Here is a 20,207-nt window from a genome sequence, read left to right as displayed (position 1 = left end):
ACCGGATAATCAAGAATTAAAAGATAAGGCAAAAGAAAAAGATAACAAAGAAAAGGAAAAATTTGTTAGAAAAACAAAAAGAAAGACGACTGTTGAAGAAAAATACTGTAGTGAGGAGATTAAAGGAAGTAATAATAAAATGAATTTCGAATCTGATACAGCGTTTTTGTATTGTTATGAACTTTGTTCGCTGTCTTGCTCTAAAGAACCATGGATTTGTTGTTAAAAATGCAGATCTTAGTGTCATTGTTTATGTGCAGGCATAAAGAGAAGTAGAAAAAAGTTTATATGTGAACTATGCCTATAGACCAAATATTTATTTTTAATTTTGTTTTTTTTTGATAAGTTGTGTTTCCATTAACAAAAAACAAAAAAAAAATTCTTGTTTGTCTAATTTCTTTAAAGTGTGCCATCATAGGAGCAGTTAGTTGCCTATGATGGCATACTTGTATTTTTTTTTAATGGTATAAACCTATAAAAAAAACCAAATAGTAAAAATTCTGAGGCTCATTATTATTCTGCATGCTAGAAGGAATACACCCATGACTCACAGCAACGTTAAAGTTAAGTATGCCATCATAGGCATCTTTCCCCTAGTAATAATTGTATTGATGAATACCAATATTCTGGCACCTTGGGTTTTTCAAAAAATTTATCCTGTGTATGAAAAAAACGTTTCATTTTTGTTTATAAGGTTTTTATTCTAACTTTTTTTTTAATAACTGGGTTGTTCGTCTTTGATTTTTTGGGAATTCACACATTATTTCAAACATTGAGAATATGATAATAACAATTGGATTGACGCTTAATTTAGCCTATCCAGCAAGTATAGTGAATCTTGAGAATTGGTTGCATTTGAGAAAATGCCAAAATCTCCTGAATATGTTTCAGTTTCAGATTTTGTTGTTTTTCATTTGCAATTTTTCTTCGGTTTCACTATTCTTTTTTTTTTTTTTTTTTTTTTTTGTCTCCAAGTTTGTTGTCAAGGCAACAACATTCCAGTTGTAAAAGCTGAGAATTGAGTTGTGTTTCCATAAATTGTACATGCATCTGCCTTTTTTTCTTTTATTTAAGAGATGGCTCAATGTGTGTCCAATTTATAGCTTTTGAAAAGTAGCTATAAAATCAACAATTATTTCTTACTTACGCTTAATTTAACTTTATTTGATTTCTTTGTGCATTTACTAGTTAAGAAAGCGTTTCTCAGTAAAGAAAGGATTAATCTTTATCACAAGAAACAGTATTTTTCCATGACTCAATGTAACTTTTCCTAAAAATTAAAATTAGGACGCAGAATTTTTTCATAAACTTTAATCTCAACTTAAAAAAAAGCTAAAGCAATAATAAAACAACATTTTCATAACCTATATAACTTATAAAACTTTCGAGAGAAATCATTATTTGTAAAGTGTAGTACATATTCTTTTTTTTTTTTATCCCATCAAAATTCTTGAAATTATCGAAAGACAACCAATTATATCACCTAGGAATGAGGAATGTAATGTGGATTATCTTGTAGACAGCAATTAACCCCTATATGATGCTGCAGACTCTTTAAGCACTGGCTCGCTCTGTGAATAAATGAGAATAGAATCCAGACAGTCGAATGACGGCTAACTACAAAGTGAAGCAGGTGTTTAGATATGAACAGGAAAACACCTTAACCATTCATCTGCTTGATAGTGCAAAATGTTCTGTGGGTTGTTATACTACGATATCACCAGCTAGCATGTGGTCTAGTAGGTCAACAGCTAGCATGTGGTACTAGTGGTCGATACGACTGACTAGCACCCTGTACAAAATTATCATTTCGTCTTTTTGCTACCAAAATCATGGAGGTTCTTTGTATAAATAGTTTGTATATAGATTGTTTTATATATAGATTGTTTTATATATAGATTGTTTATATATAGATTGTTTTTTGTTCGCGAGACTTACGTTTTTTGTTGCTTAATGAAGCAGTATCGTTAAATAAGTTGATAGCACTAATAACTTTCTTACGAGAACAACTCAATCTTCGAGCTATTGCAGAATTGTTCAATCCTAGATCTCGAAATGCCTGTACTTGTCCTCGAAAGACATCTGTTCCATGTTTACCTTGTCTCTAAAAGTGGAATGACGCGTTATTAAAGACTGCTTGTTTGCTTTTAAAGTTAATTTATGTTTTGTTTAATGTAATTTGAGCACATCATCAAAATTTACATAAGGTTTTTTAGATTTTTTTACTTCGCTAGCTTCAAGAAGTCTGATCACTGGATTCTAATGCTACAAATTGTTTTTTAATAGTAATGAGAGATGAATGGTCAGATGGTCAGTAAGCTTATTGTCTCTTTCTCGTCATTGTTTTCTAAGATAAAACGTTATATAGTCTCCAAGATTCCGCCTTAAAGAAAAAAAAAAAAAATTGAAAAAAAGTCGAAAAACTATTAATGATGTCTAAGCGTGTACAAAAGTGAAAGTGAAAATTATTTGAAAATTCTGATTATGAATGGTATTGATAATTAAACTATAAAAAGAATGGTGAATTGATGACTAAACAATAAAGAAAGCTATATTTTAACTTAATTGCACCAAGCCCGTCATCTTACTTTTGATAACCAAAAAAAAAATTTTAAATTAGAAAAATTTAATATTTAAAAACGTTTAATGTAATAGTTTAATTCATGCTAGAAGACTAATTTAAAAATTTACACCTAAATAGATATAAAAATTTATGTAAAATTTTTCTGTAAATCAAAAGACATTTACAGTAAATAGGCTTTACTGATTTTTTTTATTTGATGGAACAAACTTGCTAGCAAGAAATTGATGCTATTGATCGATATTTATCGGATTTAAACAAATAAACACGCTAGTTAGATACAGTACTGTGAATATGTTTTAGACCACTTGCATAATTAGATGTATTTACAATTTTTTTCCTATATAATTTTTTTAAAGTGTACTTAAGTTTAATAATATACAAGAAAAGTTAAAAGAGTATATTATTTTGAATAAATAAACAAAATTGATGAGAGAACATGAGGGATTTGTTTGTTTATTTATTAAAGCGATGTGTCATAATAACTACCGACCAAGCGTTCATCTAAATAAGAAATAAAAATAAACTGGTTTATAGTGATTCGGGTTCATACTCCTTCATTTTTTGTTTTTGACATTATAAAGTGCAGTGATAGAATGAATTTAGTACAATAATTATGGGTTTTTGGTACATTTTTAAAAAATTGTTATGAACACAGTTAGACAAATCGTTAAAAATAATTAAACAAAGTTATTAATTTGCATTTTTAGATAAATTATATATTAGTTTTCATTTTTAAATGTTTTGTTTTGCATTTTTAGATTAATTAAATGGGTAAAGTATCTTTAATAGAGAGACAAAAAGTTATTGTGCTTCACGAAGAAGGTTATTCGCAGCGCCAAATTTCGTCCAAAACAGGATATTCAAAGACTGCTGTTACAGAAATCATTAAAAAGTTTAGAGAAACTGGCTCCCTTGAAAATAGAAAGAAAAGTGGTAGACCTCCTAAGCTAACAAAAGATGACAATAAATATTTAAAAACACTTTCTTTAAAAAATAGGAAAAAAACATCAACCGAGCTGGCAAAGGACATTAACACAGCAACTGGGAAAAATGTCAGCTCTTCTTGTATTCGACGACACCTACTCAAATCGGGATTAAGAGGGTGTGTTGTAATTCGAAAACCATTATTACGGCGTGGTAATAAAGAAAAACAACTTAAATATGCGAAACAACACAAAGATTGGGCCCAAGAAAAGTTTAATCGGGTTCTGTACACCGATGAGTCCAAATTCGAAATTTTTGGAACAAAAAGACGCCAATATGTTCGAAGAAGAATTGGAGAAGCCTATAAGCCCGAGTGTTTAAACCCTACCGTTAAACACGGAGGAGGCTCTTTACAAGTTTGGGGCTGTTTATCTTCATCTGGAGTAGGTGATTTGATCAAAATAGAGGGGCGACTCACCGGGGAACGTTATGTGGATATCCTAAGGCACCATGCTGTATCATCCGGAATGAGACTAATAGGTCATGATTTTATTCTGCAGCAGGACAATGACCCAAAACATTGTTCCCGAGTGGCAAAAAATTATTTAAGTAAAATGGCAGAGGAAGGAGTACTACAATTGATGACCTGGCCTCCCCAGAGTCCAGATTTGAATATAATTGAGCATATATGGGATTACCTGGACAGAAAGAAGGTCGAACATGCTCCCCGAAATGCTGAAGAATGTTTTGAAGTACTTCAAAGAGAATGGCACAACATACCCCAGGAATTTATAACTAATTTGTATGAATCTATTCCCCGGCGAATATCGGCTGTGATTAAGGCAAAAGGAGGACATAGTAGATATTAAGAGTTTTTTATGAAGTTTGACATTAAATAGTTTGTTATTGTTCCATATTTTTGTGTGAAATACATGTGTTTTAATAAGTTTATAATATAGAACTACAAACTTAAATATTAGAGAAGAATTCTCCGGGATTTTTTGAAAAAATGTAAGTGGTCTAAAACATATTCACAGTACTGTATAAGTGGAAATTGTTTCATCTGGTGCAAATTTTTCCTAAAACATTTTGAGCTGCCTTGTTTCATCTGGTGCAAATTTTTCCTAAAACATTTTGAACTGCGAGAAACACATTTTAACACATGCCTTATAGCTTAAAGTACGTCTTTAAATGACACAAGATACTACATTTTAAATAATTTATTTCTTATATTTTTATCTTTTGCTACTCTATTTTTATCTAAAAAGCGAAAAATAACCAAAGATTAAAAACAAGTTAGAGGTGACCTATCTGTTTTAATTTGAAATTTGTACAATATTTTTGTGAAATGCATGTATTAAATATAGACAGTAAAACGAGAAAATAGTGAAAAATTTCTTTTAAAAAGTTTCTTTTGTACTATCATTTGCTGCCTCTAAAAATCTATGAACTCTTCTCTATGTGAAAAACACTTAGTAAAAACAATATAAAATAGTTATCATAAATAATTTAACATTGACAATAAAAAAACTAAACTTAATAAACGTATAAAAACAAAGAAAATATTTAAATAGAAAATCGTACAGATTGCCACGCCGTACAAGGCATACTTGAAAGTTTTCTATTAGAAATCATTTCTTCAACATCAAATTTCCTAAGGGAACTTTCTTCACATAACTTAGTAATTATTTTTTCATTTAAGTTTCTATTAGGGATTGGTTGCTTGCTATTGACACAAGTTCGTTCATGCTTCTCCGAAAAATGACAAGTTTCATAAACACTTAAATCAATAACTGGCGAGAAACCCGAGTAATAAGACGGTTGCTGCGAAACAATTTTTAAAGAAGGTACACGTTGGTTGCTAACAAGGCAATTGTTATTTGATGCGTGGTATTTTCTTTCGCAGACACCTGGATCTATCCAGGGTTCATCTAACAATGTCTCTCTTGAAATAACGTCATTAAGATTTGGTATAAAGTCCTTTTTTTCATTTATTTCTTTAGAAATTGTTTTACTATGGTCTACTCTCATATAATTGGAAATAGGCCCTTTAGTGCCAGAATCACTATCTTCAATCATGGAGCTACCTTTTAAATTTTTGTTTTTAAAATCTATATCATCAATAACAAACGTTTCTTCAAAATCTTTAAATAAGTGCTCATCTGAAATGTCATTTGTTTTTTTTCCGTTATGATTGATGCATGAATCTTCAAGTATTTTTCCTTTCAAAACTTTCATTGGTAAATTATCGATTTCATGTTCAACGTAAAAAGGTTGTAGGCAAATAGGTTCGTCCAAAGGGTCATGCAACTCTTCGAAAAATGGATGGCACAAAGCTTGATCAGCAGATATTCGACGATCAGGGTCGATGCAGAGCATTTTACGTAGTAAATCGATCGCTATAATTCAAAAAACTTTTATAACACAACAAAAATATGTGGTTTCAAGCAATGTTCAAAAATATTTAAATTGCAGCAAGGTGTTTTTTTAAAACTTAGTCATTGGTGTAGAAAAAAAAAAAGAAATAAATGCCTATCAAACCCGCCTTCTTAAGTTTTAATGGCCTTAGCCCTAAGGTTGAAAACGTCAACTGACTAAAGGCGAACTGAAATCTCAGCGCGAGTATAATTTTATTAGAGTGAGGTTTAAAATTTTACATACAAGAAAACTTTTATGTGCTTTTTGTAAAAGCTTTCATTAATAAGATATAACTTATATAAACCCGCCTGTAAAAAGTTTTCATCTTGTTAATGAAAATTTTTACAGGCGTTATCTTAATTTTTATATGAAGGAGTTTTTACATTTCAACCGTGCACACACGTTTTGTATATATTAAAATTATCATTTATAACTGCTATTAGGCTGTGACAATTCCCGTTTTCCGGGAAACGAAAGCGGGAATTTCCGGGAACGGGATTCATTTCCCGGACTTGGAAAAAAACGGGAACGGGAATTCCCGTTCCCGTATTTTAAAAAGCAGGAACGGGAAAATCCCGTTCCTGTTCCCGTTTTTCACCTGGAACGTCTAATATTTCCTGGTTTTTTTTCCTGCTTTTTTTTTTTCTCTTTTTTTCCTGGTTATATAATTTTTTTTTTTTTTTTGTGGTTTATTTTGGTTTAGGTGTTTGTTTTTTTTTGGATTCTTTTTTATTTTTTTTTTTTATTTTTTAAATTTATTAACTTAACAACATAGAAGATTTTTACAACATAGAAGACACACAGGGGAGTTTTAATAAAAGCTATGTACCTAAAAAAAAAAAAAGGAAAAAAGGTTAATTCTAACTAATAACTTATATTCAAAGGAAAATAAGGTAATTAACAAGAAAGATACCAAAGATATGAAGAAAGTTAGTAAAGAAAAGACGCAAGTTAGCAAAGAAAAGAAGAAATTAGTAAAGAAAAGAAAAAAGTTAATAAAGAAAAGAAGAAAGTTAGTAAAGAAAAGACGAAAGTTAGTAAAGAAAAGAAGAAGTTAGTAAAGAAAAGACGAAAGTTAGTAAAGAAAAGAAGAAGTTAGTAAAGAAAAGAAGAAATTAGTAAAGAAAAGAAGAAATTAGTAAAGAAAAGACGAAAGTTAGTAAAGAAAAGAAGAAGTTAGTAAAGAAAAGAAAAAATTAGTAAAGAAACGAAGAAAGTTAGTAAAGAAAAGAAGAAAGTTAGTAAAGAAAAGAAGAAAGTTAGTAAAGAAAAGACGAAAGTTAGTAAAGAAAAGAAGAAAGTTAGTAAAGAAAAGAAGAAGTTAGTAAAGAAAAGAAGAAATTAGTAAAGAAAAGAAGAAATTAGTAAAGAAAAGACGAAATTAGTAAAGAAAAGAAGAAATTAGTAAAGAAACGAAGAAAGTTAGTAAAGAAAAGAAGAAAGTTAGTAAAGAAAAGAAGAAAGTTAGTAAAGAAAAGACGAAAGTTAGTAAAGAAACGAAGAAAGTTAGTAAAGAAAAGAAGAAAGTTAGTAAAGAAAAGAAGAAAGTTAGTAAAGAAAAGAAGAAGTTAGTAAAGAAAAGACGAAAGTTAGTAAAGAAAAGAAGAAGTTAGTAAAGAAAAGAAGAAAGTTAGTAAAGAAAAGACGAAAGTTAGTAAAGAAAAGAAGAAGTTAGTAAAGAAAAGAAGAAAGTTAGTAAAGAAAAGAAGAAATTAGTAAAGAAACGAAGAAATTAGTAAAGAAAAGAAGAAAGTTAGTAAAGAAACGAAGAAAGTTAGTAAAGAAAAGAAGAAAGTTAGTAAAGAAAAGAAGAAAGTTAGTAAGGAAAAGAAGAAAGTCAGCAAAGAAAAGAAGAAAGTTAGCAAAGAAACGAAGACAGTAAACTACTTAAAAAAATTATAATTAGGTCTTAAACCTAATTATAATTTTAAATTATTATAATATTTATATATATTTACCTTATAGTTATAGTAGTTTGTTCCTAGTATTAGTACCAAATTTATAACAAATCTTAAAATCTTAAAATAAACGGGATTATATGCGCGCAAATCATAAAATAGCGGGAATCCCGTAAAAAAGCGGGAAACTTGGTAAAATGCGGGAAACTTGTAAAAATACGGCTTTTCCCGTATTTCTTATATTATATTATAATATATAAATATATATATATTATATATTATAATATAATAATTACGGGAAAACCCCGTAACATCGAATGACGTACGGGAACGGGAACGGGAATTTCCTGTTCCCGTATTTTATTTATTACGGGAACAGGATCCCGTTCCCGTATTTTAAATACCAAAAGCAGGAACAGGATCCCGCTCCCGTAGTTCCCGTAAATACGGGAACTTGGCGCACTCTAATTGCTATCAATAAATTTTATTAAGAAAATTATTGACCATTTCAATTCAAGTAAGAAAACTGGATAAACTAATATTTACTAAAGCTATCACAACATTAATGCAAAGTAAATGTTGTTTTCGTTAATCTTTCGGGTTTAAAAATTCTTAAATCATGAAAAAATGACAAATTTTTCCGTTGGCTTTATCATTATGACTCAGAGATAATTCTTTGTTGTTATTTTCTTTATGAAAATTCAGTATTATTAGGTGTAAGAAACAAAAAAACAACAGGTGTAAGAAAAAAAACAAAAGAACAAAAGAAAATATTTGAAAAATGACGTGAATGAGTCAATGTATTGTTACCATGACTACCGGAAAAGAAACAGCAAAGTCATTCGAATGGTCTTTCTTAAATTTAATAAATAATATTTTTTTGGTATGAATGAATTTTTAAACTTTTGTATTTCGCATAAATAAAATGTTTGAATATTCTTTATTTAGAATTCCTTTTCAAAAAATTACTAATTTAGTAATACTATTCGTCAATAGCAATCAAATAAAAAAACCTTCTTAGCAATGATTATTTCCAAAGTTACACCACTGTTTTTTAATTCTTATTGTCCCATACTTATCAAGTTTTTTCAACAAAAATAAAAATACACAAAAAAGTCTACATAAAAGATTAAACTTACCATCACAAGAAAATCCTTTAAAAAGTTGATCTGGAAACAAGGAATCCTGGTCGAAAGCATTTTCAACTTTTATACCAAAAACTCTACAGATACAATTTATTTGATCGAAATCATTTTCCCCTGGAAATAATACTTTTCCTAATAACATTTCTCCGAACACACAGCCGGCACTCCAAATGTCTATAGGATAAGAGTAATCGCCAGTCTTAAGAATAACTTCAGGGGCTCGGTAATATCTTGTAGAAACTAAAGCAGTTAAATATCCTTTATGTTTATACCTATTATCAAAAACACGCGCCAAGCCATAGTCACCAACTTTTAAAGTCAAATCATCAGTTTTTACAAAAAGGTTGCCAGGTTTAATATCTCTGTGAACAACGTTCGCAGAGTGAATATATTTCAAACCTCGCAGAAGCTGATACAAAAATATCTTACATGTTTCAACCGATAGTTTTCCATTTCGTTCAATAATTTTTTGTAAGTCTGAATCTAAAAGTTCTTCAACTACGTAAACAGAGTCAATTCCGCTAAAAGTTTCTACATAAGGGTCTAGAGTTTTACCATTTGAGTCAATTATTTTCAAAGTCTTTATAATATTTTCATGCGATAGTCGTTTCAAAACACGTAGTTCTCTTAGGGCAATACGGCAATGGCCCTTTCCTACAAGAGATAGTCTTTTAAGGGCAACTGCAGCATTAATATTATTACATGAAGTTCCGTTCAGCATTGAATTGTCTACTCCAGATAAAACAACACTATTTCCATTTCCAGAAATTACTTTTAAACTAGAAAAATTCAAACTTAAATCACATAAAGAACTTGTACTCTTACAATCTGATGGCATTCTTGAAGTTAAAAATTTTACCGCAACCGTAAGTTTATACTATACTTTAGTGTACTTTCGACTCGTCTGAAGTTTTTTTACTTTTTTTGCAAGCTAAAAATAAACCACATTCACAAAAAGTTTACAATTTTTCCTGATAAAATAATTCGTACTGATTGGCTAAAAGATTTCGACTTTTAATGCAAGAACTTTATCAGCTTATTTGATTGGTCGAAAATTTTTTGAATACATCATTCAACAAAACTGAAATTTAAGGTTACGAAACATTAAAGTATTTCGTAACATTAACGTTTAGACAATAAAACGGGGGTAGCTTTATTTGTCGGACTTTTAAAAATAGCAAATAATTTGTCTAAAAAACTTATTAAATGATAACAATTGAACATCTTTTATTAGATTTTTTTAATTTTATTTATTTTAACATCAAAAATATGTATATATATATTTTAAGTAAATACTTAACAATTTTTTAAAACACCCGTTTTACACTCATGTTTAAAGAACGTGCTTACACGTCATGAAATGGAAATTTTTGTTCTATTTTAGTTATGCTCAGTATGTCAGTAATGTGCGATTTCCTGAAAGTGTTCTATTGTATATACTAATAATAATTATATCTTTTATAATTATATTTTACTAGTATTTCCTGTAAAGTCCTTTTTAAACAAAATCTTATTATTTGTTTGCCTTGAATCCTTTAAACTTTTAAAACGATGTTTCAAGAGAACTACCGCGCTAATTCCTCTAATTCCGTGATTTTATCTAATTCTCTGGCTTAGCGAATTCAAAAAACAATCCGTTCTCTTAATAGATAAAAATTTCAAACATTTTATCAGCGTATTTAAATTTTTAATTTTACCAACTTTAATTTTAAGCTTAAGCGGCAAAATAGATACACTGTGTCGGCATGGTGCTTTTCGACATTATTTACTAAAAACTTGCTATGCACTAGAGAATATTGGCAGTAGCAAAAACAAAACAACAACAAAAAAAAAACAAAAAAAAGTTTTTCAAAATTTTTTTTTCTTCCTAAAATATTATCAGTAATTAGTTTTAATGCTCCGTATTTCAATAAATAAAAATAACACTACGAAAATAATTTTTGACAACGGAATAGGAAGCATCACTCCAATCTTCTGAATCGACAACTTGAATTTATAAATCTGACTTTTCTTTTTTCGTTGTTTTCTACTGAATTAGCGTTTTAAAAGTTTTATGAATTTTCTGGCATAATACAACGTCTAGGTGTTTAATAAAACAACAAATTTTGTGAAAATATAAAAATTATGCTACGAAAATATCTTTGTGATTACATCAGAAAATCAGAAATATTTAAACAGCGACAAAATTGTTTTAAAATTTTAGTATTAATTTTGTAGTTTTTTTTTTTTTGTAAAGAACAAGAAAGTTTTTGTTTATTTAGTTCATATTTGTTTTTTAACATTAATCTTAGGACGGTGATGTGATTATAAATAATTTAAAGTATATAACCAAGTGAAACTCGACCAAAACATTTTTTATTATTACTATTATTTAATTATTTAAGAAAAATAATTTTGAAAAATTTATTAGTTAAAAAAATCATATAATAATAGTATATATGGTATAAAGGGTTTTAAGTAGGTATGCTATGCTATAAGAAAAAACTGGTATTAACACACATAGTGAAAATTAGTGGAATTGTTTACAAAAGTTGTTAGATACACCATCATATATTTGGTTATTCTCATCTTTTTTATTAGCTTGAGGTTCTTCTGATTCAGCTAAGTTACTTTAAGGTGTATCTATTAAGCTTAAAAAAATTCAAGAATTATTTTCGGATCTATTAATTTTACAGCTTTGAAAGATAACTCAATTCATTTAGTAAGACAATTTTAGAGTTGGATTCCTTTTATTGGCATATTTCTTTCCATGCTTCATCTGAATTATGTGTGCAATTATATCTTTAGTACAAAGTAAACTCTTTGATGTGTATCACATTCACATATCATCATGGAAATCTAATAGCTTTTACTTACATAAATACTTCTGGTATATTGTACACTTATCTTTTGGTTTTCAATAAGTCCAATCTTCCTATCACTTGGCAGGTATGTAAATACTGTCACAAGAAAGTTGCATTCAACAGATTAAAAAAACGCCCAGAATTTTAAACTACAAGTGATTTTTTTCTGCTAACTTCATTAGAAATAAGATATATTAAGCTCTTCTTCCTGCAATATTTTATGACCAGAAATATATGTGTGCACATTCAGACATATTGTAAACTTTCAAGTTAGAAGTTATCAGTTGTCAAAGGTAAAATATCATGCAAACAGTGTAGAATGAGCATGCTGTATGCCAATGACATTGTAGTAAGAGAAGAATTTAAAACTAAATTCATAATTGTGGTTATAACTGTAATCTGAAACTTGATTTTTACCTTTCGTTTTTGCTTTTTCTAGATACTATTAAACATATACATATGAAGACTTAAAAATCTGGTATAAACAACATCAATTAAGATTACCAACCTGAGAATAGTAGTTTTCTCTTTTCGGAAATTTCTTAAAATGTGCTTGCACAATTTTCGATTTCAGCTTTTTAATTACCTTTGACCTATTTTTGCAAAGGCCTCTTCGGATAAACCCTGCAGCAGACAAACTTTGAAATATGGCAAGTATTCTTTTCAAACGTTGATTTCTAATGCTGGACAAACTGGAAATTTATTAAAATGTCAGCATTTTGAGTAAATAACAAGTAGTACACACGCTTGAGATAATCGCTTCATCCTTCTTTAAAAGTCAAAACTTTCTGGTTGTTTTCTGTTTGGTTCGTTTAAAGATAAATAGTGGCCGAAACTTATATTTACTACCTTATTATAACATCCGTATTTAGAAACAAAAAGTGATGCAAAAATGCGCCATTATGAGAAACAAGACAACGTTTCGTAAATTCCTGCTATAAGCTTTAAAATTTTCATTAAACAATAATTTGCTCTATATAGAATCCATTGAATAGTTGTATCTCGTAATGTGCTTATAATGCTTTTTTATTTCTTCGATTTTATTTTTTTGTGGAACCTTCTTATATTAGTCATTAGTTAAGTAGTCCAGCAGTTAAGCGGCGTAAAATAATTTTTAATTTTCGTTTTCAGAGCTCTCGCTCGCAGAGGCTAAAAGTTCTTAAAAATAATTATAAAAAAGTAGATAAATTTATAAGTGGTTATTTTTTTAATACGTTTTTGTTTAATATTTTTGTTTTTTGTTTTTATTTTGTTTTTATTTTGTTGATATTTAATTATTTTATCATTTATATTGTTGATATTTACTTTTTAAATAATCATTTATATAAAGAAATTTAAATTTTAAATTTTAAGATTGTATAATTTTAGATTGTTTTAGACTAATTACTTATTACAGTTATAGAATATAGGATACCACAATTATTGTTCTTGCTAATATGCTTTTAAAAAATATGTGGCTTTATGGAACGCCAAAGCTGCCTTAAGTGCGTTCAGTTCATTATATGATGCACTCATTGCATTATACGATGTGGTGATTACATTATACGCTGCGCTAACTACTTTATATGCTGCGCTAACTACATTACACGCTGCGCTAACTACATTATACGCTGCGCTAACTATATTATACGCTGCGCTAACTATATTATATGATGTGCTCACTACATTATATGATGTGCTCACTACATTATATGATGTGCTCACTACATTATATGATGTGCTAAAGCATTATATGATGTGCTACTACATTATATAATGTGCTTACATCATTATATGATATGATCACTGTTTTATAAAGTTATAATACTTTATAGATTACACGTATAATTTATAAAATGGCAGACCATCAGCTAAAAAGAGTAATGCAAGATCTTGGACTTTCTCATCTGATTACAAACTTTCAACGGGAAAATAGAACTATTGATCTGATTTTAAAGTTGTCTTTGAGAGACTTTGAAGTATTAGGTGTATCAAACAAACAAAAAGTAATGGAATTAAAAGTTAAATGTTCAATCTATAATACGAAAATACTTAATAAATATCAAACTTTAAAGGTCCTCCACGTTCACTTAATATAATAAAGTGAACGTGGAGGACCTTTAAAGTTTGAAATACCTAGTTATGTGTTAGAGAATCTCTTAGAAGAAGATTTTACAATTAAAGACATTTCCAGACTTCTAAATGTCGCTGAGAGAACTATTTACCGTCGAATGAACGATTACAATCTCAAAAAGTATAATTTTTCTAATATTACAAATGATGATCTTGATTCGCGAGTAGCTTTATTAATAAACGAGTTTCCAAAATGTGGAGAAAGAATGCTTAACCAAATATTAAAAGGTCAAGGCATAAGTGTCCGAAGATCAGTATTGCGAAAATCAATATTAAGAGTAGACGATTTAGGAAACCGAGAGCGAAGGAAAAACAGTCTTCATCGCAGAATCTACATTGTAAAAGGGCCAAATCATCTATGCCATGTTGATACGAATCATAAGTTAGTACGTTGGTATTTTATAATAACAGGAGTTATAGATGGTTTTAGTCGTTTGCCAGTTGCCCTTGAGTGTTCAACCAACAACAAAGCTAACACAGTATTTAATTGCTTTTTAAAGGGTGTTAATGAATTTGGCTTGCCAAGTAGAGTCAGATCAGACAAAGGTATGGAAAATGTACTTATTGCAGATTACATGATTGCAAATCGCGGAGAATGTAGAGGAAGTATGTTAACCGGTAAGAGCAGTGGCATACCTAGGGTAAATAGCGCCTGGGGCAAACACCGATCTCGCGCCCCTCTTCCCCCACATAAAGTGCTTAATTATAGTTTTTTAATAAATGATGACACAAACTTTATTTTATATAATATATTTTTTTATATGATATATTATTTCTTAATTTATTTTATATAATTCTCGCTTATTGTATCGCAACCAAGCCTCTTTTGCGCCCCTTTCAGGCTGGCGCCCATGGCACGTGCCCTATCTGCCCTACCCTAGATACGCCACTGGGTAAGAGTACTCATAATCAAAGAATAGAAAGATAGTGGAGAGACGTTTTTTCTGGTGTATTATGCTACTATTATGAGCTATTTTATTACATGGAAGACAGTTACATACTCGATCCTTCCAATGCAGAAGATTTGTTCGCATTACACGTTTTTCTTGAAAAAATTAATGATAAACTTGATATATGGAGACACGCTTGGGCAAACCATCGTATGCGGACGATTAAGACATCACCCTTAAAACTTCGGGTGAGTGGACAACTCAATAATCCAATGAGTCTTGAGCTTAACATTAACGAGTTTGAAAACTACGGCACGGAAGGAATTCTTCATGAATATTTCAATTCTGATGAACGTCCGATATTTAAAGCACCCGATATAGGCCAAGCACTGTTATACTTGGAACTAGATAAAGTCCCTAAATCATTATTCGACATTGACTCTGGTATAACTATGTATACAAGAGCTAGAGATATAGTTAAACTATTTTATAAATAATTATGTTAAACCTAATCAAATACAAATTTTTAATTTTTTTTTTGAATATTAACCCACTTGATAGCCGACCAATTTGAAAATTTACAAAACTAGGAAAACTACATAACATTTTTAATTTTTTCAAAACAATTTAAAGTTATAAAGCTAGACAAAGAAAAAAATTAACACTTAAAACATTTTTGGTTTAAAACAAAAAAGTTTACAACATGCCAAAAAAGGCATTATTGAATGCATAATCATAAAGTCGAAATAATTTTTCTTCTAAAGGTATCTTATTTTCGATGCAAGGCCTTGGTAGATTCAATACACTGGAACATGTATTTGAAGTCAGAATCCAACCATTTTCAGCACCAATAAATGGATGGATGGAGTTCATATCCTAAGACAGGTTCTGCTTCTGCCCCAGTCACAAATTGTAATACCCTTTCTAAACTAACGCCATTTCTTCTACCAGCTTAAAAAAAAATTTAATAAATGAAGTGCAATTTGCACAATGAATATATAACAATGAATTACCTAATTATTATTTAAAAATATTTAAAACTTGTATTAAAAATGTATACATATTAATATACTGACCAGCATAAACTAATCGATATTAAAATAATAACCAAAATATACTAAAATACTTACAAGCAGCTTCTCGAAGGTACTTGTTAAACTTAGCATATATTTTAAATTGAAACACATAATCATTTGATCCTATTTCTGCAAATGATGGCTTTAAAAGTGTTGACAATCGCTTGAATGTCAGTTTTTCTACATCACATGAATTAAAAAGCTGCAAGATGGCCAGTAGATATATATGTATATATATATATATATATATATATATATATATATATATATATATATATATATATATATATATATATATATATATATATATATATAAATTTTAAGTACAATAACAAAATTTGGGATCTTATTATAAGATGTAAAACATCATAATATTAAATAGCAATGTTATTGATTGTTTTGCTATAGCAAAACAAGTCAATGTAGCCTGTTTCTTACTTGGTATATTCCAAACTCTTTAAAGGCAGATCGCATTTCATTATAGCAGGGTTTCGGCGCAGTTGCATAAAAAATCTCATCTAATGTGACTTTGCATAGAAATTTTGGGAGTTTACCATTCTGCAATATAGAAAAACCTGTAATGAAAAAATAATACAAAAAAGTTATACAACATCTTTTTTTAATTATTCAAAATATATAAATGTTATATATCTATATAATTCAAACTATATAACTGTTATATAACTCATTCATAATTGAATGCATATAGACAAACTATTGTCTATATGCATGCAATTAATTCTAAAGTTGTAGAAAAAATTGTTGATGAATTAAATTCAAATATTATTTTTAGTTTTATAAAAATTTAAATACATGTTACACATACATAGTTTATACATAAATTTATAAATAAACGAATAAATAATGCTAGAATAATTAAAGCTGTACCAAATACTAAACCAACTGCATAATAATCTTCAGGGAATGTATCGAGTATTCCATTGTCAAAATATTTTTCCCTAATCTTTCGTAAAATAATTTCAAAGAACTCTTTCCTGGGACCTCCAAAATCTTTAGCATCCTTATTTTATGAACAAATGTTTAAAAAATTGTTGTTCTAGTTATTTAAACAAATCATCAAAAACAAACTATTTTATTATACAAATGTAATCATTTTTAATGATATAGTTAATTTTTTAAGAGTTACCTCATTATAAAATTGTACTTCCAAAGTAATCAATTTATTTTTAATATCCAGTAACTCTTCAAACGCAGTCGTCAATATATTTGAACGATCAACAAGAATAAAAGATGTCTCTCCATCTGGACAAACAGCAAGGTCTTTGATTTCAAAAGGCCTTCCAGTGATCAACTTTTTTTTGCATATATCGCAATATTTCAACAGGATTTTCCAAAATATTTTTCTCCTGACAGTATTGGATAATATTCTCTATCTTTGTATCTAAATCTTCTTTAAAAATATCTACATTTTTATTACAGTTTATTGAAGAAATAGATAGATCACTCTCATTCATGTCTTTATTAGATTCCAAAATGGGTAAAAATAAATTCACATTTCGTGATTCATATTCTGGCAGCTCATACTGGGGTAAAGGTTGGATTGAAAAACAATTTTGTTGTGTAAAATTATTATTTGAACTATTACAATTGTCATTGTCTTTGAATGGAGAAAACAGAGGAAGTTCAAAAACATCATCATTTTCGTCACTGCTAACATTAAAGCAAATCTGTATGTGACTTCTTAACTCATTTAAGAGAAATTCCTTCCCACAACTTAAACACTTGTTCTTTAAAGTAACTATAAGTTCTTCATTTATTGATTTAGTTGACAAAGATTTTAGTATTGGTCTAATATACACTTTTCCTTGGCCTCTGCCCATACTTAACTTAATTTCTTTTGCAGCAAGACTACAGTTTAATAATATTAAATCTCGAGAATTTGCTAAACAAGCCATTAATTCAATTTCACCAGATTCTTTAACTTGCGGAAAATTTTCAACAATTTTACTGTAAACAGCTTCTTCATTGTCATTTATTTCAAGCTTTATTTTTCTACACCCAAGGCCTGCTTTTTGTAAAATTATTTTTTGGTCAGTAGTAGGAATTTAAGTAGCAAACATATTTGCCAAACACATAAAATTAACAGTCCATGTTCTTCTCTTCTCTTCTTCCGCTTTGTGACTAGCATCTAAATATAGACTAGCATCTAAATATAGACATATTTTTTAGGTTTCTACTACTAACTGTGTATAGTGTTAAAATCAAAAAAATAAAATGTAATCTCAAAATCATTTACACAAGTGTAGAATAAATATTTGACAATTAGACATCAATTAAAAAACTAAGAATCTTAACTTATTAAAACACAATGTTTGTAGCTTTTATAGACAATTTTTAAATTCTAATAATAAAACTTTATAGCTGAAGCTTCTCCTTTTTTTTAAAGAGGTTATTATTCTTATTGTAGATTTTTGAAATTTAACATTAAAAAAAATTAATTTCAAAATTTTCAAATATTACAAGTAAATTTACCAAAAGAATTTGCAAAATGGACAATCAAAAACAAATCACAGTTAATAATTTAAATAATCAAAAACAAGTAATATGTTACTTTTTTTGATTATTCAAATTGTTAACAATACAATATATTGTATTATACATTAATGTTATTGTTAACAATAGACACAATCAGTGTTAGCCAATTAAAAAACTCAATGAACTCGTTAAATAATAACTTTTATTAAATTAAATTTTCTTTTTTGTTTGTTTATTGTTTACTAAAGTAACTAGTTACAAATTCTACATAGTTTTGACTAAATATTTTTAGGTACGTGGACTGATTTTTTTAAATTATTCAAATACTAGAATGTTATATATCATTAGAAAGCCCTCAAATACAGTATTTCAAAGGTGAAAAAATTACAAAAATCGGACAATTCTATAAAAAGTTATGACATTTTTAGTAGCAAATTTTCGATATATGGGTTTCTTGATAAAACTGTGGTCAAAAAATTTTTTTTTTTTACATAAATTGTTATAACTTTATCAATTCTTATTCAAAAATCTATAACTTGGTATCAAAAAATAGGTGTAAAAATGGACTTTAATTTTAAACGTTTTTCTAGGTAAATGGCGCATCAAGGGCTCCAGAGGGGGTGCTAATCCATCACTAACACCTCACAAAAAAACACTTTTTCTCCATAAAAGAGTGTTTTTTTTATGAAACTGATAATATTTATGAATAACATGTTGGTATTATTTTATTCTACATCACTAGCGAGTATAACAGGTCAATCTTAAAGTTGGGTGTTAGGTTGTGGGTAAGGTTTAACACACCCTATCAAAATTTCATTCTTTTAAATATTGTAATATTTACTAAAATGAGTAAATTATAAAAAAAAAAAAATAATATTTTAATTCTTTGAAAAATAGTAACTAGTGGTGTATAAAATTGCCTTTTTTGGAGGGGGCGTATGCCGCCCCTCCCCCTGCCGCCATAAACCTGAAAAAAAAATTTAATAACAATTTTCACAAAAAATGTTAAAATGCTGTCTTAAACAGAGAGAAAGCAAATAAACAGCTCTAAAAGCAAATAAATAATATTTATATTAGTAACAAATGGCATTATGTAACACTTAATACAAATTTTTTACTTGTTAAAGTTTATCTAAATGTATAAAATTATTGACTAATAAATCACTGAAAGGTAAACAAATTTTTAATAAGAGTAAAAATTTTAATACTGCTAGTGATTTTCCTTTTATGAGAATTCAAATGAGAGCACAATATAAATGTATTAAACAGTGTATATTAATAGAAATAATAAAAATTTGATAACCATTCAGATACATTTTTAATACATAAATTTACCAGCAGAAGGTTGAGCAGGTGGAACTAAAGGTATAAAAAGTTGTCATTTAAAGATATTGTAATTGCTGAGAAATGCGCACACATATTAAAAAGTAATAGTTTTTTGACATACCAGTTATTGCAGATGAACATGAAACTAAGATTAAAAAGTTGTAATAAGAAAAATTGCAATTGATAAAAAATGCATGCACAATTAGAAGGTAAAATTTTTAAAACTCACCATCGTAGAATATGTACACGGTCCTAAGGTTAAAAAGTTGTAATAAAAAATTAATACAGCAAATGATGAATAATGGATACGCATATTAACAAGTAATATTATTTAGACATACCACTTGATGTAGAGGACAATGAAGCCAAGGTAAAAAAAGTTTAAAAAAGAAAAATATAGCAATTGATAAAAAAAGGCATACACAAATAGAAAGTAAAAATTTTAAAACTTACCAATCGTACCAGATGAAGATGGTCCTAAGGTTAAAAAGTTGT

The 20,207-nt window shown here is 28.5% G+C and overlaps 3 protein-coding genes and 2 pseudogenes across 6 annotated transcripts in view; 2 read left to right on the top strand and 3 right to left on the bottom strand.

Moving 5' to 3' along the window:
* LOC149893110 (uncharacterized) overlaps positions 1-761 on the bottom strand; it is a 4,903-nt gene extending 4,142 nt beyond the window's left edge. Inside the window, exons 1-3 of the mRNA XM_090091279.1 lie at positions 758-761; positions 610-633; positions 310-350 (exon numbers count right to left, since the gene is read on the bottom strand). Of these exons, the coding sequence (XP_089947405.1) occupies positions 310-350; positions 610-633; positions 758-761 (69 nt within the window). The remainder of the gene's footprint in view (positions 1-309; positions 351-609; positions 634-757) is intronic.
* Positions 1-20,207, top strand: part of LOC145187981 (uncharacterized) — a 433,414-nt gene that overhangs the window by 125,003 nt on the left and 288,204 nt on the right. The gene's annotated exons all lie outside the window — the stretch shown is intronic.
* Positions 4,797-12,606, bottom strand: LOC145187434 (mitogen-activated protein kinase 1-like). 3 transcript variants are annotated; one of them, XM_090091143.1, is made up of 3 exons: positions 12,321-12,606; positions 8,964-9,900; positions 4,797-5,907 (listed from the first exon to the last, which is right to left on the bottom strand). In XM_090091143.1, the coding sequence occupies exons 2-3, from the start codon at positions 9,805-9,807 to the stop codon at positions 5,075-5,077; spliced, it is 1,677 nt and encodes a 558-aa protein (XP_089947269.1). In that variant the 5' UTR covers positions 9,808-9,900; positions 12,321-12,606; the 3' UTR covers positions 4,797-5,074. The 3 variants fall into 3 exon arrangements, 2 of the variants coding, with proteins under 2 accessions (XP_089947269.1, XP_079919954.2); XR_016453540.1 differs by lacking the exon at positions 12,321-12,606 and having other exon boundaries at positions 4,797-6,359; positions 8,288-9,960; XM_080063828.2 differs by lacking the exon at positions 12,321-12,606 and having other exon boundaries at positions 8,964-10,188.
* On the top strand, positions 13,648-15,311 carry LOC149893109 (uncharacterized; annotated as a pseudogene).
* Positions 15,411-20,124, bottom strand: LOC149893108 (uncharacterized; annotated as a pseudogene). Its single transcript, XR_016453523.1, has 9 exons — positions 20,054-20,124; positions 19,942-19,964; positions 19,834-19,857; positions 19,722-19,745; positions 17,038-18,039; positions 16,779-16,911; positions 16,329-16,465; positions 15,945-16,092; positions 15,411-15,765 (listed from the first exon to the last, which is right to left on the bottom strand). The product of XR_016453523.1 is annotated as an uncharacterized LOC149893108 (transcript).

The sequence above is a fragment of the Hydra viridissima genome, unplaced genomic scaffold (assembly GCF_058129835.1).
Source record: "Hydra viridissima isolate aposymbiotic clone 2 unplaced genomic scaffold, HvirCarnegie_v1 scaffold_1, whole genome shotgun sequence".
In the NCBI taxonomy this organism is placed as follows: domain Eukaryota; kingdom Metazoa; phylum Cnidaria; class Hydrozoa; order Anthoathecata; family Hydridae; genus Hydra; species Hydra viridissima.
Note: the sequence above shows the minus strand (reverse complement) of the source record. Positions and strands in the feature narration are given on the sequence as shown.

Coding starts and splice junctions, on each gene's coding strand:
- LOC145187434 (XM_090091143.1), bottom strand. CDS start 9,807: ATGCCATCAGATTGTAAGAGTACAAGTTCTTTATGTGATTTAAGTTTG. Junction 5,908..8,963: donor TAAAGGATTTTCTTGTGATG/GTAAGTTTAATC, acceptor TTTGAATTATAG/CGATCGATTTACTACGTAAA.